The sequence below is a fragment of the Mercenaria mercenaria genome, chromosome 9 (assembly GCF_021730395.1).
Source record: "Mercenaria mercenaria strain notata chromosome 9, MADL_Memer_1, whole genome shotgun sequence".
Taxonomy (NCBI): domain Eukaryota; kingdom Metazoa; phylum Mollusca; class Bivalvia; order Venerida; family Veneridae; genus Mercenaria; species Mercenaria mercenaria.
The window spans coordinates 78,679,699-78,694,689 of record NC_069369.1 but is presented as its reverse complement, the minus strand read 5'-3'; the positions used below and the strand labels follow the sequence as shown (position 1 = coordinate 78,694,689).

General features: G+C 34.8%; 1 protein-coding gene across 1 annotated transcript in view; it reads right to left on the bottom strand.

The window, feature by feature from the left end:
* Positions 1-251: 251 nt before the first annotated feature.
* LOC123547543 (msx2-interacting protein-like) overlaps positions 252-14,991 on the bottom strand; it is a 34,606-nt gene continuing 19,866 nt past the window's right edge. Inside the window, exons 9-13 of the mRNA XM_053551816.1 lie at positions 13,588-13,710; positions 11,065-11,195; positions 6,914-6,990; positions 4,892-5,019; positions 252-3,739 (exon numbers count right to left, since the gene is read on the bottom strand). Coding sequence (XP_053407791.1) covers positions 3,594-3,739; positions 4,892-5,019; positions 6,914-6,990; positions 11,065-11,195; positions 13,588-13,710 — 605 coding nt within the window. The 3' untranslated portion in view covers positions 252-3,593. The remainder of the gene's footprint in view (positions 3,740-4,891; positions 5,020-6,913; positions 6,991-11,064; positions 11,196-13,587; positions 13,711-14,991) is intronic.

Here is a 14,991-nt window from a genome sequence, read left to right as displayed (position 1 = left end):
TTTTTTCTTAACAGAATCAAATGTATAAGTGACAACTTATTATCTTGAAATAATCTGCTCACAGGAGAACTTCAGAAGAGCTCATGATTTTCGTGTAAATCCTAGTAAACAAAATATTTGATTTGATGACCTTTTTGGGAATATAATTATTTTCAAGTAGCCACTCGTATGGGATAGTAAAACCTTTTCCATTAAACACAGAAATATAATTTTGATACCTACATAGACTGTTATAAGAACAGCAATTATAATCATGTGACAACTTTTATTTCTTCACAAAAAACACAATACAAAAATACAAAACGACAAATTGAAGAAATGAGAAAATAAAAGTCATATGAATTCATATATAAGGACGGATTTTCAAATTGAACGTAAAAGTAATATCTAAATTTGTAAAAAGAATCAGTACAGTACTGAAATTGACAGCAAAAGACAATTCTACATGACTGTTGTTTCATATAATGTATATTACCTTCAATGATAAAATTCTATTCTATCACATTAGTATATCTAGATTTTAACAAATTAGTAAAACAACATCATTATATCTAGAAGACAAACAGTCATACTTCAGGTAAAAGCATAATGGATGAAAATATTTTGTCGACACATAGCTAAAATTCTGGTAAGATTTAATTTGTGTCTCCTTTAATTATTTCATAATGTCACTACACCCAAAGTGGATTTTTGGTCGGGTTTAACGTCACACCGACGCAACCATCGACCTTCTGTAAGCTATCAGGATGGCTTCCTCACCTGAAAGAATTCTAAACCCCAAGGGAGGTTTTGAACCCACAGCGGTGAGGGTAAGCGATTCAAAGTCCGCGACCTTAACCACTCGATCATGGGAGTGGCAAACCTTTGTGAGTTAGGGATAAGGTCTCAGGGTTCTTAAATGTAATTCTGACCTTGGAGGTACAGACCGGACTCTCTGGTGTGACAAAATCTTTCCACCATGCTTAACATTTGTGTAGCATTACATTGGACTCACTTAAATCATTTGAAAGTTCTAGCTGACACTTCATACAGATGGACAGTCAAATTCATTATACATATCTCCATTCCAGATGTGTCCAAGAAGCAATTGCTACTTTGCAAAAATCAAGTTCTACAATGGTGCCTTTTATTTGAAAACATCTACAGTGCAGTAACTTTAAAAGCTAATTGGCCACAGCTATAGGGTCAAACCTAAAGGTGTTTTTGTCACAAAAACATACGTCTCCTCCCTATGTATTCTTTAACTCTGCATGCCATTGTTATGCAGCTAAGCGGAACATGCTGGCGATATGCACAACTAGGCTTGATACTGATCACTCCTGTGAAGTTTCGCCAAAATATAGCCAATAGTTTGACCTGTGAAAGCCGGACAAGATTTTTCTATTTTCATCTCTTGCGGCCATTTTGTGCAATGAAGCGGAACGTGTCAGTGATATGCACAAGTAGGCTTGGTACTGATCACTCCTTTGAAGTTTCGTCGAAATCCGGCAAGCAGTTTGCCCTGTAAGCTGGACAAGATTTTTCTATTTTTATATCTTGTGGCCATTTTGTGCAACAAAGCGGAACATGTCCGCGATATGCACAACTAGGCTTAGTACAGATCACTACTGTGAAATCCGGCCAGCAGTCTGACCTGTCAAAGCCGGACAAGCTTAATTTGGACGGACAGACAGAATTCTTTAACATGTTCATTCCCACCAAGTTACGCATAGAATGTATATATGACACTGAAACATAATGAAGAGAGTAATTTAAAGTAAGTGTTAGATATTGCCATCATATTGGTAAACAAGAGCTGTCTGATGACAGCGCGCTCGACTATTCGAAGAATTGATTGAAGAATGGTGTCAAAATATTTCCACGGATATTCAGACAAAAGAAATAAATAGATTAGACAAACAATGTTCCTGTATAACTTTGATTTCGATAAGTCTTGCACTAAATGGCAATATATCAGCCAATTTCAAAGTCCAAAAAGGGCCATAATTCAGTCAAAATAGTTATGTACTCTTGCCTACAGATGGAAATCATAATGATAAACTAGTGTTCAAAGTTTAAAAGCCATATGTCAAATAGTTTTGACAAAACATGGACTTGTATGGAAACAGAACCAATTTCAAAGTCCAAAATGGGCCATAATTCAGCCAAAATAGATGACAGAGTTATGTTCTCTTTCCTACAGATAGAGACTATTATACTAAACAAGTGATAAAAGTTTCAAAGCCATATGTCAAACACTTTACAAAAAATATGAACTGGTACGAAAAACTTAACCAAGATTTCTCAGTCAAAAAGGGCCATAATTCAGCCAAAATCCTTGATAGAGTTATGTACTCTTGCCTATAACTGGACATGGTGATGGTAAACAGATGTTGAAAGTTTCAAAGCTTTATCTCAAAAGACTTTGTCAAAATATGAACTGGTACGAAATATTAACCCAGATTTCTAAGTCAAAAATGGCCATAATTCAGCCAAAATCCTTGATGGAGTTATGTACTCTTGCCTATAACTGGACATGATGATGGTAACCAAGTGTTGAAAGTTTCAAAGCTTTATCTCAAAAGACTTTGTCAAAATATGAACTGGTACGAAAAACTTAACCATGATTTCTAAGTCAAAAGGGGCCATAATTCAGTCAAAATCCTTGATGGAATTATGTGCTCTTGCCTATAACTGGACATGGTGATGGTAAACAAGTGTTGAAAGTTTCAAAGCTTTATCTCAAAAGACTTTGTCAAGATGTGGACTGGTACGAAATATTAACCCAGATTTCTAAGTCAAAAAGGGCCATAATTCAGCCAAAATCCTTGATGGAGTTATGTGCTCTTGCCTATAACTGGACATGGTGATGGTAAACAAGTGTTGAAAGTTTCAAAGCTTTACCTCAAAAGACTTTGTCAAAATATGAACTGGTACGAAAAACTTAACCATGATTTCTAAGTCAAAAGGGGCCATAATTCAGCCAAAATCCTTGATGGAGTTATGTGCTCTTGCCTATAACTGGCCATGATGATGGTAAACAAGTGTTGAAAGTTTCAAAGCTTTATCTGTCAAAATGTGGACTGGTACGAAAAACTTAACCCAAGGTGTGACGCCGACGCCGACGCCGTGGTGAGTAGGATAGCTCTACTTATTCTTCGAATAGTCGAGCTAAAAAAGCAAGAAAAATGTTGACTTTCTCCATTATCTCAGTATTGCATGGCAAAGGTTTACTCCCTTCTGTACAATATTTTGACTATTTGTAAGGATACACAGCAAAAGTATTATATCAATAAAGTCGTACCAATGGCCGTGACCACTTTTTCTGTTGTTCCAGCAAAAAAGTTCTTTCCTGTATGAAAGTATGGAATGTATAAACATCTTCAACAACAACAACTATCAAAGAGATTATATGAACCTAAAGTATCTGAGGAGAAAGATCATCTAGATTTGCAACAATTGGAGATATCAAAGTAATCTCATCATCTACAGATTGCAAAATTTAATAGATACAAATCATTAAACATTTAAGTTTGTATACAAATGTACATACAAAACCTAAAAGACTCCAAGGCATGCCCTACTTTACTGTATAGGAAGGTCTAAAACAGATTTCAAGGTCCATCATCACAGACATTAGTGAAATTATCTCCACCAAAATCAATAGACTTTTCTTTTATCACAACAGTCTTTCTATTTAAATATTCTTCCAAATTCTTGAACACATCTCTAGGCGATTTTTTAGCTTTCATCTCAATATCTGCAATGTCAAATATGAGAATATGTTAACACATGGATACATGCATACTTTTAATTCTGAAACTAAGCACAATTTGTTTTACAACAGTATTTCAGTTATGTAATGGCTGGCAGTTACCCTAACCAGTGTTCCTGGATCCTGTTCCAGTACTAGCCTGTTCTCCGCAAGTAACTGCCAAATTCCCTGCATGTGGAGGATGAAATGACGTCAGACACAGTCTTTATCAATCATTACGGAGAACATACGCCATGCACGGGGTTCGAACAGATGTGATCCATAGATCTGCGCTCTCCCTACTGAGCTAAGCAGCCGGGCTGAAATGAATTATGACGCTCAATATTCGAGAATGACATCTGGTTAAAGAATACAAAAATTTTACTCAACAAAAACAAAAATAAACTATCAACAGTTCAGGCAGATCAACCACCAGAGCTGTTTGATAGCATAGATATTTCTGCACATCACCAAAGTTTTCTCAAGTAATTGATATTTTTAATATATATTAAGCAAAGACAGACATCAAAAAAGCTGAATACTCAGAATTCTTTAAATGGAAGCAGAAAGCATTTTATAGCACATTTATCAAATTATGTCTAAGTATGTAGACAAAGGGTAGCCAACTTACGCAACTTTTGAATATCGTACAAACAGAGAAAATGTCCTGATTCAGGTAGAATTACTACTTGACAGATTTTATAAGTGCCTTGAAGAAAGAAAAATGTGTGCTTTCCTCCACACAAAATGTCAGCAAACAGTTCTTAGTACTGACTGTTGTTTAAATAAAGTTATCATCATTATTATTATTATTATGTACAACACCACTGAATATGTCATTGTAGAGAAAAAAGTGTTTAATCAAATTACTCAGTTTCAGTTTTCATTTCGCTGTCTTTGACGCATTTTATTTTACCAAAATCCACCAAGCAATAAGGAAAATATTGGCAAAATGTTACCTGAATCGAGATGTTTTCTCCATGTGTATGGTATCCAAAAGTCATGTTTGTTGGCCACCTTGGGGCAGTGTATTGATTAAAATGACTAAGTATGGAAACAGGAATTGCATGTGCAGACTTAACATAGGTATTCTTTTGAGTGATAATATTAAAACTATCCATTGCAGAATAAGACCAGTTCATGATAAACAGAACTTACCTTTGATAACAAAACCTGAGTCTGAAATAGTTTTACCCTGTCCTTTCCAAACTTGGTACAACTGTAGATACAATCCAACATAAAAATCATTGACAACACCGATAACTTCGTGACGTCTATTGCATTCCCTATGAAATTAATATATAAAATTTTTTTTTTTCCCTTACATAAATGCACGCACTTAACTAATAATCAATTTACACATTTATCATGAATAAAGTTCTTTTTTCAAAGAAGGCATCATCCACAGGGAAATACAACAATGTATGTAGACATAGAAAATTATATCAGTGGTATGCGTTGTATGTTCTAACAATGTATCAGTGTAATGCGTTTTCAAAATAGAATATATATTAAGATGCCTACATAATACCGAGTTTATTAAATACTGTACATACATTTGATAAATAATGCATGACATTGGGGTCAATATGCAAGTTTATGGACTATGAAAGCATTCTGGCATCCCACCTACTCCATAAAAATGAATATTGATCAAAACGCTATGTTTTTTTTGGTTATATTATACCAATTTCATAAATCACACTCCAGTTGCCAGTCTTTATAAAAACTTTTTGAAGGAGCAAGTAACACCATACTGATTTGCAAACAAGGCATATTGTTTAATCATAAATTCTTGGAAGTCTTTCGAAAAATATCCCAATATATTCTATACAAAGCAGCTGAAACTCTGTCTTGAAAATGTGTCATTTTCAGAAAAAAAGTCCATTAAACTCAATCCATAAACAGAACTGTTAACAAGCAAAGACATGCAACACATAGATCTATAATACTTTTTTTATCAATACTGAAAATACACGAAGTCTTGTTTATATTATAAATGCCTGTTTCTTAAATTGTATTTTTGGATAGAAGAAAATCATTTTCAAATGACGTCTGCACATGACAGTTCAGTTTCTATTGCCCTGTAAATCTAGACAGTCTCGAGACCTCAAGACAGATTTTAGTTCCAAATAGACATCACACAGGATAAATCCGCAAAGGTCAAGAAACAAGTTTTTAAATGTTCCCAGTCAAAATAATGAATTATGCACAACCTTCAAGAACTAGGAGTTGAAAGTGTGAAGAATGTAGACACAGGTGCCCACACTCCTGTCACTGTATGCATATTTTTGACAAAGTAAAGGGTCATAACTCTGGTCTGGTTTTGTAAATTTCCAATTATAACACCAGATGTGCAGCTTCACATGCTGAATAACAATCCTGTGAGGTTTGATGACTCTTGGTTAAATGTTTTAACACAAATTCAGACAGACTAACAAACATACAGATGAGGGCAAATCTAAGTCCCCCATCCCCCAAAAAAGAATGTAGGAGCACAAAATTGTTTTTGTTCTTTTTTGGGTTTAATGTCAAACTGACACTTTCATAGGTCATATGGCGATTTTCCAGCTTTAATGGTGAAGGAACACCCCAGGACTAATGCTAAATAAATGCATTACCGTACTTTGGAAAAATGAGTAATACTAATGCTCATTTAATGCCAAGGTAGGCCAACTAATTTAATGCATCATATTAGAACAAGGAGCAATGTTAATGCTAATTTAATGTCCATGTTGGCAAATTTATGCTAATTTTATGCATTACAGTGGAAAAAGAAGCAAAGTCACTACTAATTCAATGCTCAGGTTAAAGTATTACTTTGGAAAAATGAGTAATGCTTAAATTAATAAAATGCCCTGTGTTGGCCAACTAATGCTAACTGAATGCTTACTTTTACAAGTATTTGACCCCAAAAGCCTGATGTGATGTAAATAAGTAATTATCAGGGATGAGAATAAATGTTGAAATGGAATGTAAAGGTTTTTTGAATATGTCATCTCATGTGTATTTAAATCATTGACTTACTGTAAAATAAATTCAACACAAAATACCTAAGCTGTAATTTCACATTCTCTTAAAAAATGCCATTGGAAGTATGTTGTGATTCAGAAATTTTGAGCTACAAAACAACAAAGAGTTTTTCCCCAAACAATGAAAACAACAACAAATATTACTCACTTGTTCAACAGTCCCTCCCTGAGAGTTTGTAGACTGATTCTTGATAAATTGATACCCATAACACAAAATGGAAAATTCTGGAAATAACCAACATTAAAACAATCAGACCTGCTGTCTGTGAACTCAGGTTATAAAAACAAGAGCACCTCCTTGCGGGTGCAGATGCTCATCTGATTTTTAGCTTGACTATTTGAAGAATATAAATTAAAGTACAGCTATCCTACTCACCACGGCATTGATATAGAAATTAGTTAAGTTTTGCATACCATTCCATATTTTGTCTAAACTGTTTTATATATGGCTTTTAAACTTTGAACACTTGCTTAACATCATGGTCACACATTGCCATGTAGTGCAGAATTTATCCAATCCACAAATGCAGGTACACTGTTTGTCTTAAATATTCTTTTTTGTTTGTCTGAAAATTGCTGGTAATATTTAGACCCTATACTTCCATCAATTCTTCGAACAGTTGAGCGCACTGTCAACAGACAGCTCTTGTTTTGTCTTTGTATAATATTTTCTAAGTCCAAAAGGGGCCATAATTCTTGCAAAAAGCAGGATGAAGTTATGTTTCTTGCTGAACAGAGAATCAGCTTTTGATGGTGAACAAGTGTTGCAAGTTTTAAAGCAATAGCTTTGATAGTTTAGGAGAAAAGCTGACCTAAACACAAAACTTAACCAAGGAATCTGATTTTAAGTCCAAAAGGGGCTATAATTCTTGCAAAAAGCAATGTAGAGTTACGGTACTTGCTGTACAGAGTCAGCTTTTGATGGTGAACAAGTGTTGCAAGTTTTACAGCAATAGCTTTGATAGTTTAGGAGAAAAGCTGACCAAAACACAAAACTTAACCAAGAAATCTGATTTTCTAAGTCCAAAAGGTGCCATAATTCTTGCAAAAAGCAATGTAGAGTTACAGTACTTGCTGTGTAGAGTCAGCTTTTAATGGCAAATACAACTGCTTTAAGTTTTAAAGCAATAGCTTTGACCGTTATGGAGAAAAGTTGACCTAAACACAAAACTTAACCAAGAAATCTGATATTTTCTAAGTCCAAAAGGGGCCATAATTCTTGCAAAAAGCAGGATGTTATGTTTCTTGCTTATAGAGTAAACTATTGATGGTGAACAAGTGTTGCAAGTTTTAAAGCAATAGCTTTGATAGTTTAGTAGAAAAGCTGACCTAAACATAAAACTTAACCAGGCAATGCCAACGTCAACGCCTATAAAGTGATGACAATTACTCATCAGTTTTTATTAAAAAAATCAGATGAGCTAAAAATCAGTATCATACCAAATGTACAAAATTCATACAGGCCGTGTAGTATCATTGTACTTCATCCAATTCTTTCAATATAATGGAATATATTGCTAGTGAATACAATACAATGTCTGAATGGGATGAAAATGGTTTCTCTTGAGTGTAATACATTATCTTGATTGATATACTGTCACATATTGCCTTGAATAGAATAAAGTGGTTTTTCATCAGTGTCACACAATCCTTGTGCTAAGGAAATGGTGGAAAAGGCATTCCCCAGCCAAAGCAAATGTTTCATTTAAAATGTGGCAATTTGAAATAATAAACTGCATGCATATTAGTTAGAGCTGAAAGGAGTACCAATACAAAGTATTGTGTTCAATAATTTATGCCATAGGTATGTTTTATACACATTGCAGTTCTGACCTGTTCTTTATCACACTCATAAAGTTTAAATAAATTCATTTAAAAAGTTTAAAGTAAATTTACCAAATGAATACAATTCAAGAAAATAAGAAGAGTAGATCACTTCTATAGTTTTGAAGTTATGCTCTTGACAATAATGTTATTGCCAAACAAAAAAGCAAGATATTTAAAAAAGTATGCTAGGTAGAGTTATGGATCTTACACACTGAACTATCTGTCAATGGTCCCTGTCATTGTATGAAGTTTCAACAATATCCCTTTAAAAGTTTTGGAGTTATGCTCAGGGCAAAAGGGTTACAAATAAATCACAGAAAAGGAGATATTTCAACAAGAGCTCTGCAAAGCGGGGCAATATATATTATATGCCCAAAGGTTTAGATCAAAGGAGGAGGAAGTAAAACCTAATGGAAAATGTGTCTCTGAGAGGGGATGGGGTTGTGGTAGTGTTGGTGGGTGGGGGTTGGGGTAGGTGCAGGTAACATGGACAGCTTCACCCTGCATATTATCTCGTTACCATCTTCCTATATTCAAAGTTTCTAGTAAATACCTTGAACAGTGTTTAAGTTGTGCTCCAGACAAGAAATATGACTGATAGATTTGACCTTTGAGATCAACTTGTGACCTTCACCTTAGTCGTATCAACTCAGTTTATAAGCTCTGCACACTGTCCAACTGATCCCTACATATATATACTTCACTTGTCTTTCAGATGGAGCCATGAGATGTTACAGAAATTATCCCATTAATTATTTTGTTACAGTATTTGATACCACCCTCAACCACAGAAATGTTTCTTGTATTCCTGTGGATTTAGATTGGACTCTTCATCGCAAACAACTTGTAGAATTTAAAACATTAAAATTACCATGGTGTAATAGAAGGATATATTCTGTAGTAAATGCATCAAGAAATATGACAACTAATTGCATAGTGAATAATTTATGGCAATTTTGCTTACACCATCGGAAAAAGTAATGATTTTTTTTTGAAAATTCAGTAAAATAGTAATTTTTTTATCAATTTGCGTTTAAATTACTTGAAATTTCCAGTGTATCAGTTTTACCTGTCTAGAAAATAACAAACATTATATCATTTGACAACTTTAAGGCAAAAAAATGAGAATATGAGAAACCCTGAGAATACCAGAAACAGGGATATATATATAAAGTATGATGTCAATTATCTTGAATGGGTTTAAAGTTATACTTTGGACACAAAATATGAAGGTCAGATTTAACATTTGAGCTTAATTTGACCTTTGACCTATTGATCTGGTTTATGTGCTTTGCATATCGTCTCATTGCCATCTATCTATATGTCAAGTTTAAAGTCAATACCTTGAACGGTTTTTACATTATGTTCCATATACAAACTATGACAGATATGACATTTGAACTAATTTTTGACCTTGACCATTGACCTTTCGACTAGGTTCAAGCACTCTGTACACTATATCACAGCCAGCTACCTATGCGCAAAGTTAGAAGTTAATTGCTTCAAATTATTTATTTTTGTCAATACTGTCAAATGCATTTAGGCTATTGGACAATTTATAACATGTTTATTCATGGAGAAATATGCACCCATTTTTTAGCGGAATAATACTGCACTTAAATCAGGCAATATGTCCGATAACGAGCTCTTGCATATTTTTTGCTACAAAGCTAATAACCTAAAATTACTGTGTGAAGATTTAACAAAATCCTTTCAATAGTTCTTGAGATATGCTCAGATCACTTCTATATACCATTCACCTTTCAGCCAGGAGATAATACTGCAGTTTCTCATTAATGTCTCAAATTTCTTGTATGAGATGTAACAGTTTCACATGTGACAATTTCTTAAAACAGTCCAACAGTACCTACTTTGTCTGTTTGCTTTGCTGGTTTTAAACAAATACTAACACAATTCAGGTCATATGGTGACTTTACACAACCAATGATGGAGAAAGACCCCAGTTGCTTCTTTGGACATTATCTTTTAGAAAGACAGGCACCTTGGTAGAACCACTGATCTTGCATAAACCAGCAGGATGTCTTCTACTCTGACAATTGAGCAGGGCTCAAATCCCAAGGTGAGGGGAAAATGATTCAAAATCAGTGACCTTAATCCCTCTGCCACTGAGGCCACCTAAATCACCTATTTCATATAAGCAGTTTCTCATCAATGTTTCTCATTTTATGTACCAGTCTTTACAAATTTCCCCACATTAAATGCACATGTTAAATGAGACACTTTCCCTGTTTATAAAACATAACCTGAGTGTATCAAACTTAACAGGCTTTCTTGAACATTGCACATTACATGTGTCAGATGCAGCAGTTTTTGACTATCATAAATTAGCAGTGTAAAGTTTGACAGTTTCTACAAAGATGTTGTATCTTATAAAACATATCCCTAGATAAGATATCTTTGTCACAGCCTACCTATGTTTCATGCATTACCTTTTTATCCCTGTTTAATTACCTGTGTGGGATGCAATGACAGTCTGTAGATGTCACTAGCAAGCTGATACTTTTTAGGATCCTTCAGTATATGTAATAAATTCAAGAGACCAAGTATTCCTGCACCTCGTAAATCAGTGGCTGGATCAGTACCTGAAAGTCAGACAACACAGATATCTCCACTGCAATATATTATTCAAGAGTAAAAGATGGAATATAAGGATCTACATGTCTGCGGAAGACAGGATTTATTTCCTTACCAAGGCACAGCATGGAATGAGAAAATGAGTGTAAGTAAAAAAAGTAGGACCAGACGATAATGACATATATAGGTTTTGTCAATCATACAATAATTAGTATTCCTTTAGTTGTAATCTTACAAGGCTGTACAAATCAATGATATATGTTCCAGTTCTCTGCAAGCTTTTTCTGCAACATAGAACTTGTCTTACAAGACGGTCATGATGACCCTGGATCGCTCACCTGAGTAATATGAGCTACAAGTTTCAAATGTCAAACTGATGGTAAAATATTAAGAAAGTAGTTCAGTTGGTCATATTCATGGTCACTGAAAGTCACTTTTAAGATCGGTTTGCAAAACTTTATATGTCATCCAAATTTCAAGGCTGTATCTTAGACAAGAGCTGTCTGTTGACAGCGCGCTTGACTATTCGAAGAATTGATGGAAGTATGGGGTCAAAGTATTACCAGAGATTTTCAGACAAAAGAATAATAACAGATAAGATGAAAAATGTACCTGTATTTGTGGATCTGGAAAAGTCTTTAACTATATGGCAATGTGTGACCACGATGGTAAGTAAGTGTTCAAAGTTTCAAAGCCATATATCAAACAGTTTAGACAAAATATGGAATAGTATGCAAAACTTAATTAATTTCCATGTCAAAAAAGGGCCATAACTGGGCTAAAGTCCTTGTACTAGTTATGTAGTCTTGCCTACATATGTAGACTATGATGGTAAACAAGTGGTCAAAGTTTCACGAACAGGTTAGGTAAAATATGTACTGGTATGAAAAAATTAACTGATTTCCAAGTCCAAAAAGGGCCATAATTCAGCCAAAATAGTTGACAGAGTTATGTACTCTTGCCTACTGATGGAAATCATAATGATAAACAAGTGTTCAAAGTTTCAAAGCCACATGTCAAATAGTTTTGACAAAACGCTGACTTGTATGAAAACTGAACCAATTTCCAAGAACAAAAAGGGCCATAATTCAGCAAAAAGTTGACAGAGTTATGTACTCTCGCCTACAGATGGAAATCATGTTGATAAACAAGTGTTCAGAGTTTCAAAGCCACATGTCAAATAGTTTTGACAAAATGCTGACTTGTGCGAAAATTTTACCAATTTCCAAATCCAAAAAGGACAATAATTCAGCCAAAAATAGTAGATAGAGTTATGTACTATTGCCTACAGATAGAGACTGTTTTAATAAACAAGTGATAAAAGGTCAAACACTTTACACAAAATATGAACTGGTACGAAAAACTTAACCAAGATCTGTTAGTTAAAAGGGGTCATAATTCAGCCAAAATCCTTGATGGAGTTATGTACTCTTGCCTAAAACTGGACATGGTGATTGTAAACAAGTGTTGAAAGTTTCAAAGCTTTATCTCAAAAGATTTTGTCAACATGTGGACTGGTACAAAAAACTTAACCAAGGTGTGACGCTGATGCCGTGGTGAGTAGGATAGCTCCATTTATTCTTCAAATAGTCGAGCTAAAAACAAGAAAGTAGGTCAAGGTCACAGTCAAGTGAACCCTACTAGGGGTCATCAGGTAATCATAATTAAACAGTCTAGGAAATATGATCAGACAATTTTTAAGTATTTTTTCCTATACAACTCATATAACAAGTGACCACCGGGGCAGGGCCTCTTTTCATCCCAGGGGCATAATTTGAGCAGTCTTCATAGAGGACCATTAGATGATGTCACATGCCAAGTATCGAGGCTCTACGCCTTGCGGATTTGGACAAGAAGATTTTTTCTTTCGGTTGCCACGGCAACCAGAGTTAGGTGTGGAATTCAATTCTTTGAACAATTTTGAAAGGGGCCACCCAATTCCTGTGAAGTTTGGTGTAAATCTGCCAAGTAGTTTTGAAGAAGTAGATTATTTTAGAAATTGTTGATGGATGGACGACGGACATCAAGCAGTCACAAAAGCTCACCTTCAGCCTTTGGCTCAGGTGAGCTAAAAATTGAAATAATGTGTAGCAAAGTTTTACTTCAATTAATACAATCAAAATTGGTTGCATATTGCCAGAATAATTCACTCAGCTTTGTCCTTATGAAATTATTATATGGATGTATAACCTCTGTTTCGTGTATTCATAACCTAAAAACACAACTTTTTCTATACATTATTTCTTACTTATAGAAAATCAGCAATTATATCCAGAGAAAATCAAGAAATGACTGACCTTGGAAACCAGTTTCCTCCCAATGGCTGCCAGTTTCTATATATCTAATTCTTATAACAGAAAATCAGCAATTGCATCTGCTGAAAATCAAGAAATGACTGACCTTGGAAACCGATTTCCTCCCAGTGGCTACCAATCCTGGCACAATCAAACTTGGAACCAGTCAAACATCTATATATTGTCTGTAGTGTCCTTATATGGGAGCTATCATCATTATTAAGCTGTGCTGTAAATAAAAAAAGTTTATTTCTGAAAATGTTTTTATTACTGCTTACTGACCAGGCAGGTCTGGATGTTTAAAACACCGGAAAGCATTGTGTGACTTCATATTTTGGCAAAAATATAGAATAAAGCCTACACCAGCCGTCTGGTAAAAGAAATCATCTAACTTGGTAAATTTCAACCTGTAACTCAATTTATAACTAGATGCCCATGGGAAACATGTCGAGCTCACCCACTGACCCCTAACTGTGACCTTGACCTTTGAGATAGAGTCTGTCTCATTGAGTTAAACATTCATGCCAAATATAAACAAGATTCCTCAATGCATGTCAAAGTTATGGGCCTGACAAGCTCTGAAATGATCTTTGACCTCCAACTGTGACCTTGACCTTTGAGATACAAACCTGGGGTTTGTGCACAACACTCCATCTCACTGAGATTAACATTCATGACAAATATAAACAAGATTCCTCAATGCATTTCAAAGTTATGGGCCGGACAAGCTCTGAAATGATCTTTGACCTCCAACTGTGACCTTGACCTTTGAGATACAAACCAGGGGTTTGCGCATAACACTCCATCTCACTGAGATTAACATTCATGACAAATATAAACAAGATTCCTCAATGCATGTCAAAGTTATGGGCCAGACAAGCTCTGAAATGACATTTGACCTCCAACTGTGACCTTGACCTTTGAGATAGGAACCTGAGGTTTGCGCAGGACACTCCTTCTTACTGAGGTTAACATTCATGCAAAATATAAACAAGATTGCTCCATGCATGTCAAAGGAATGGTCCGGACAAACAAATCCAGATGGACGGACACATGCACGCACATACACTGAACCGCCATTTGGACAACTATGTCTTCGCATCCGCAAGTGGGCTTGGCAAAAATGGTAATTTTACCTTCTTTTTAATGATTAACATAAAAACCCTATGTTGAAACATGAAATAATTCCAAATAAAGTCTTAAAATGTGATCTATTAAATAATCGGCAAATACTTCCTGTTTGATCCACCATTTCTTTAAACAAGATTTTTCCATGATTTCACTCTCAGTTTGACTATAACATTTGTATTATACTTTGTCCAAAACAATACTAAAGGTGATCGAAGGAACTTCCTAAATTTTCAAAATACCATAGATTAATTTATCATCATAAAATTATTTTGGTGGGGTATGTTCCATGGTAAATACCGGCCACTTTTCATCAAAATGTTTTAAATCTCAATTTCAGTTTTACTTGTAGATGGAATGTTATAAAACTTTTGGAATGCTT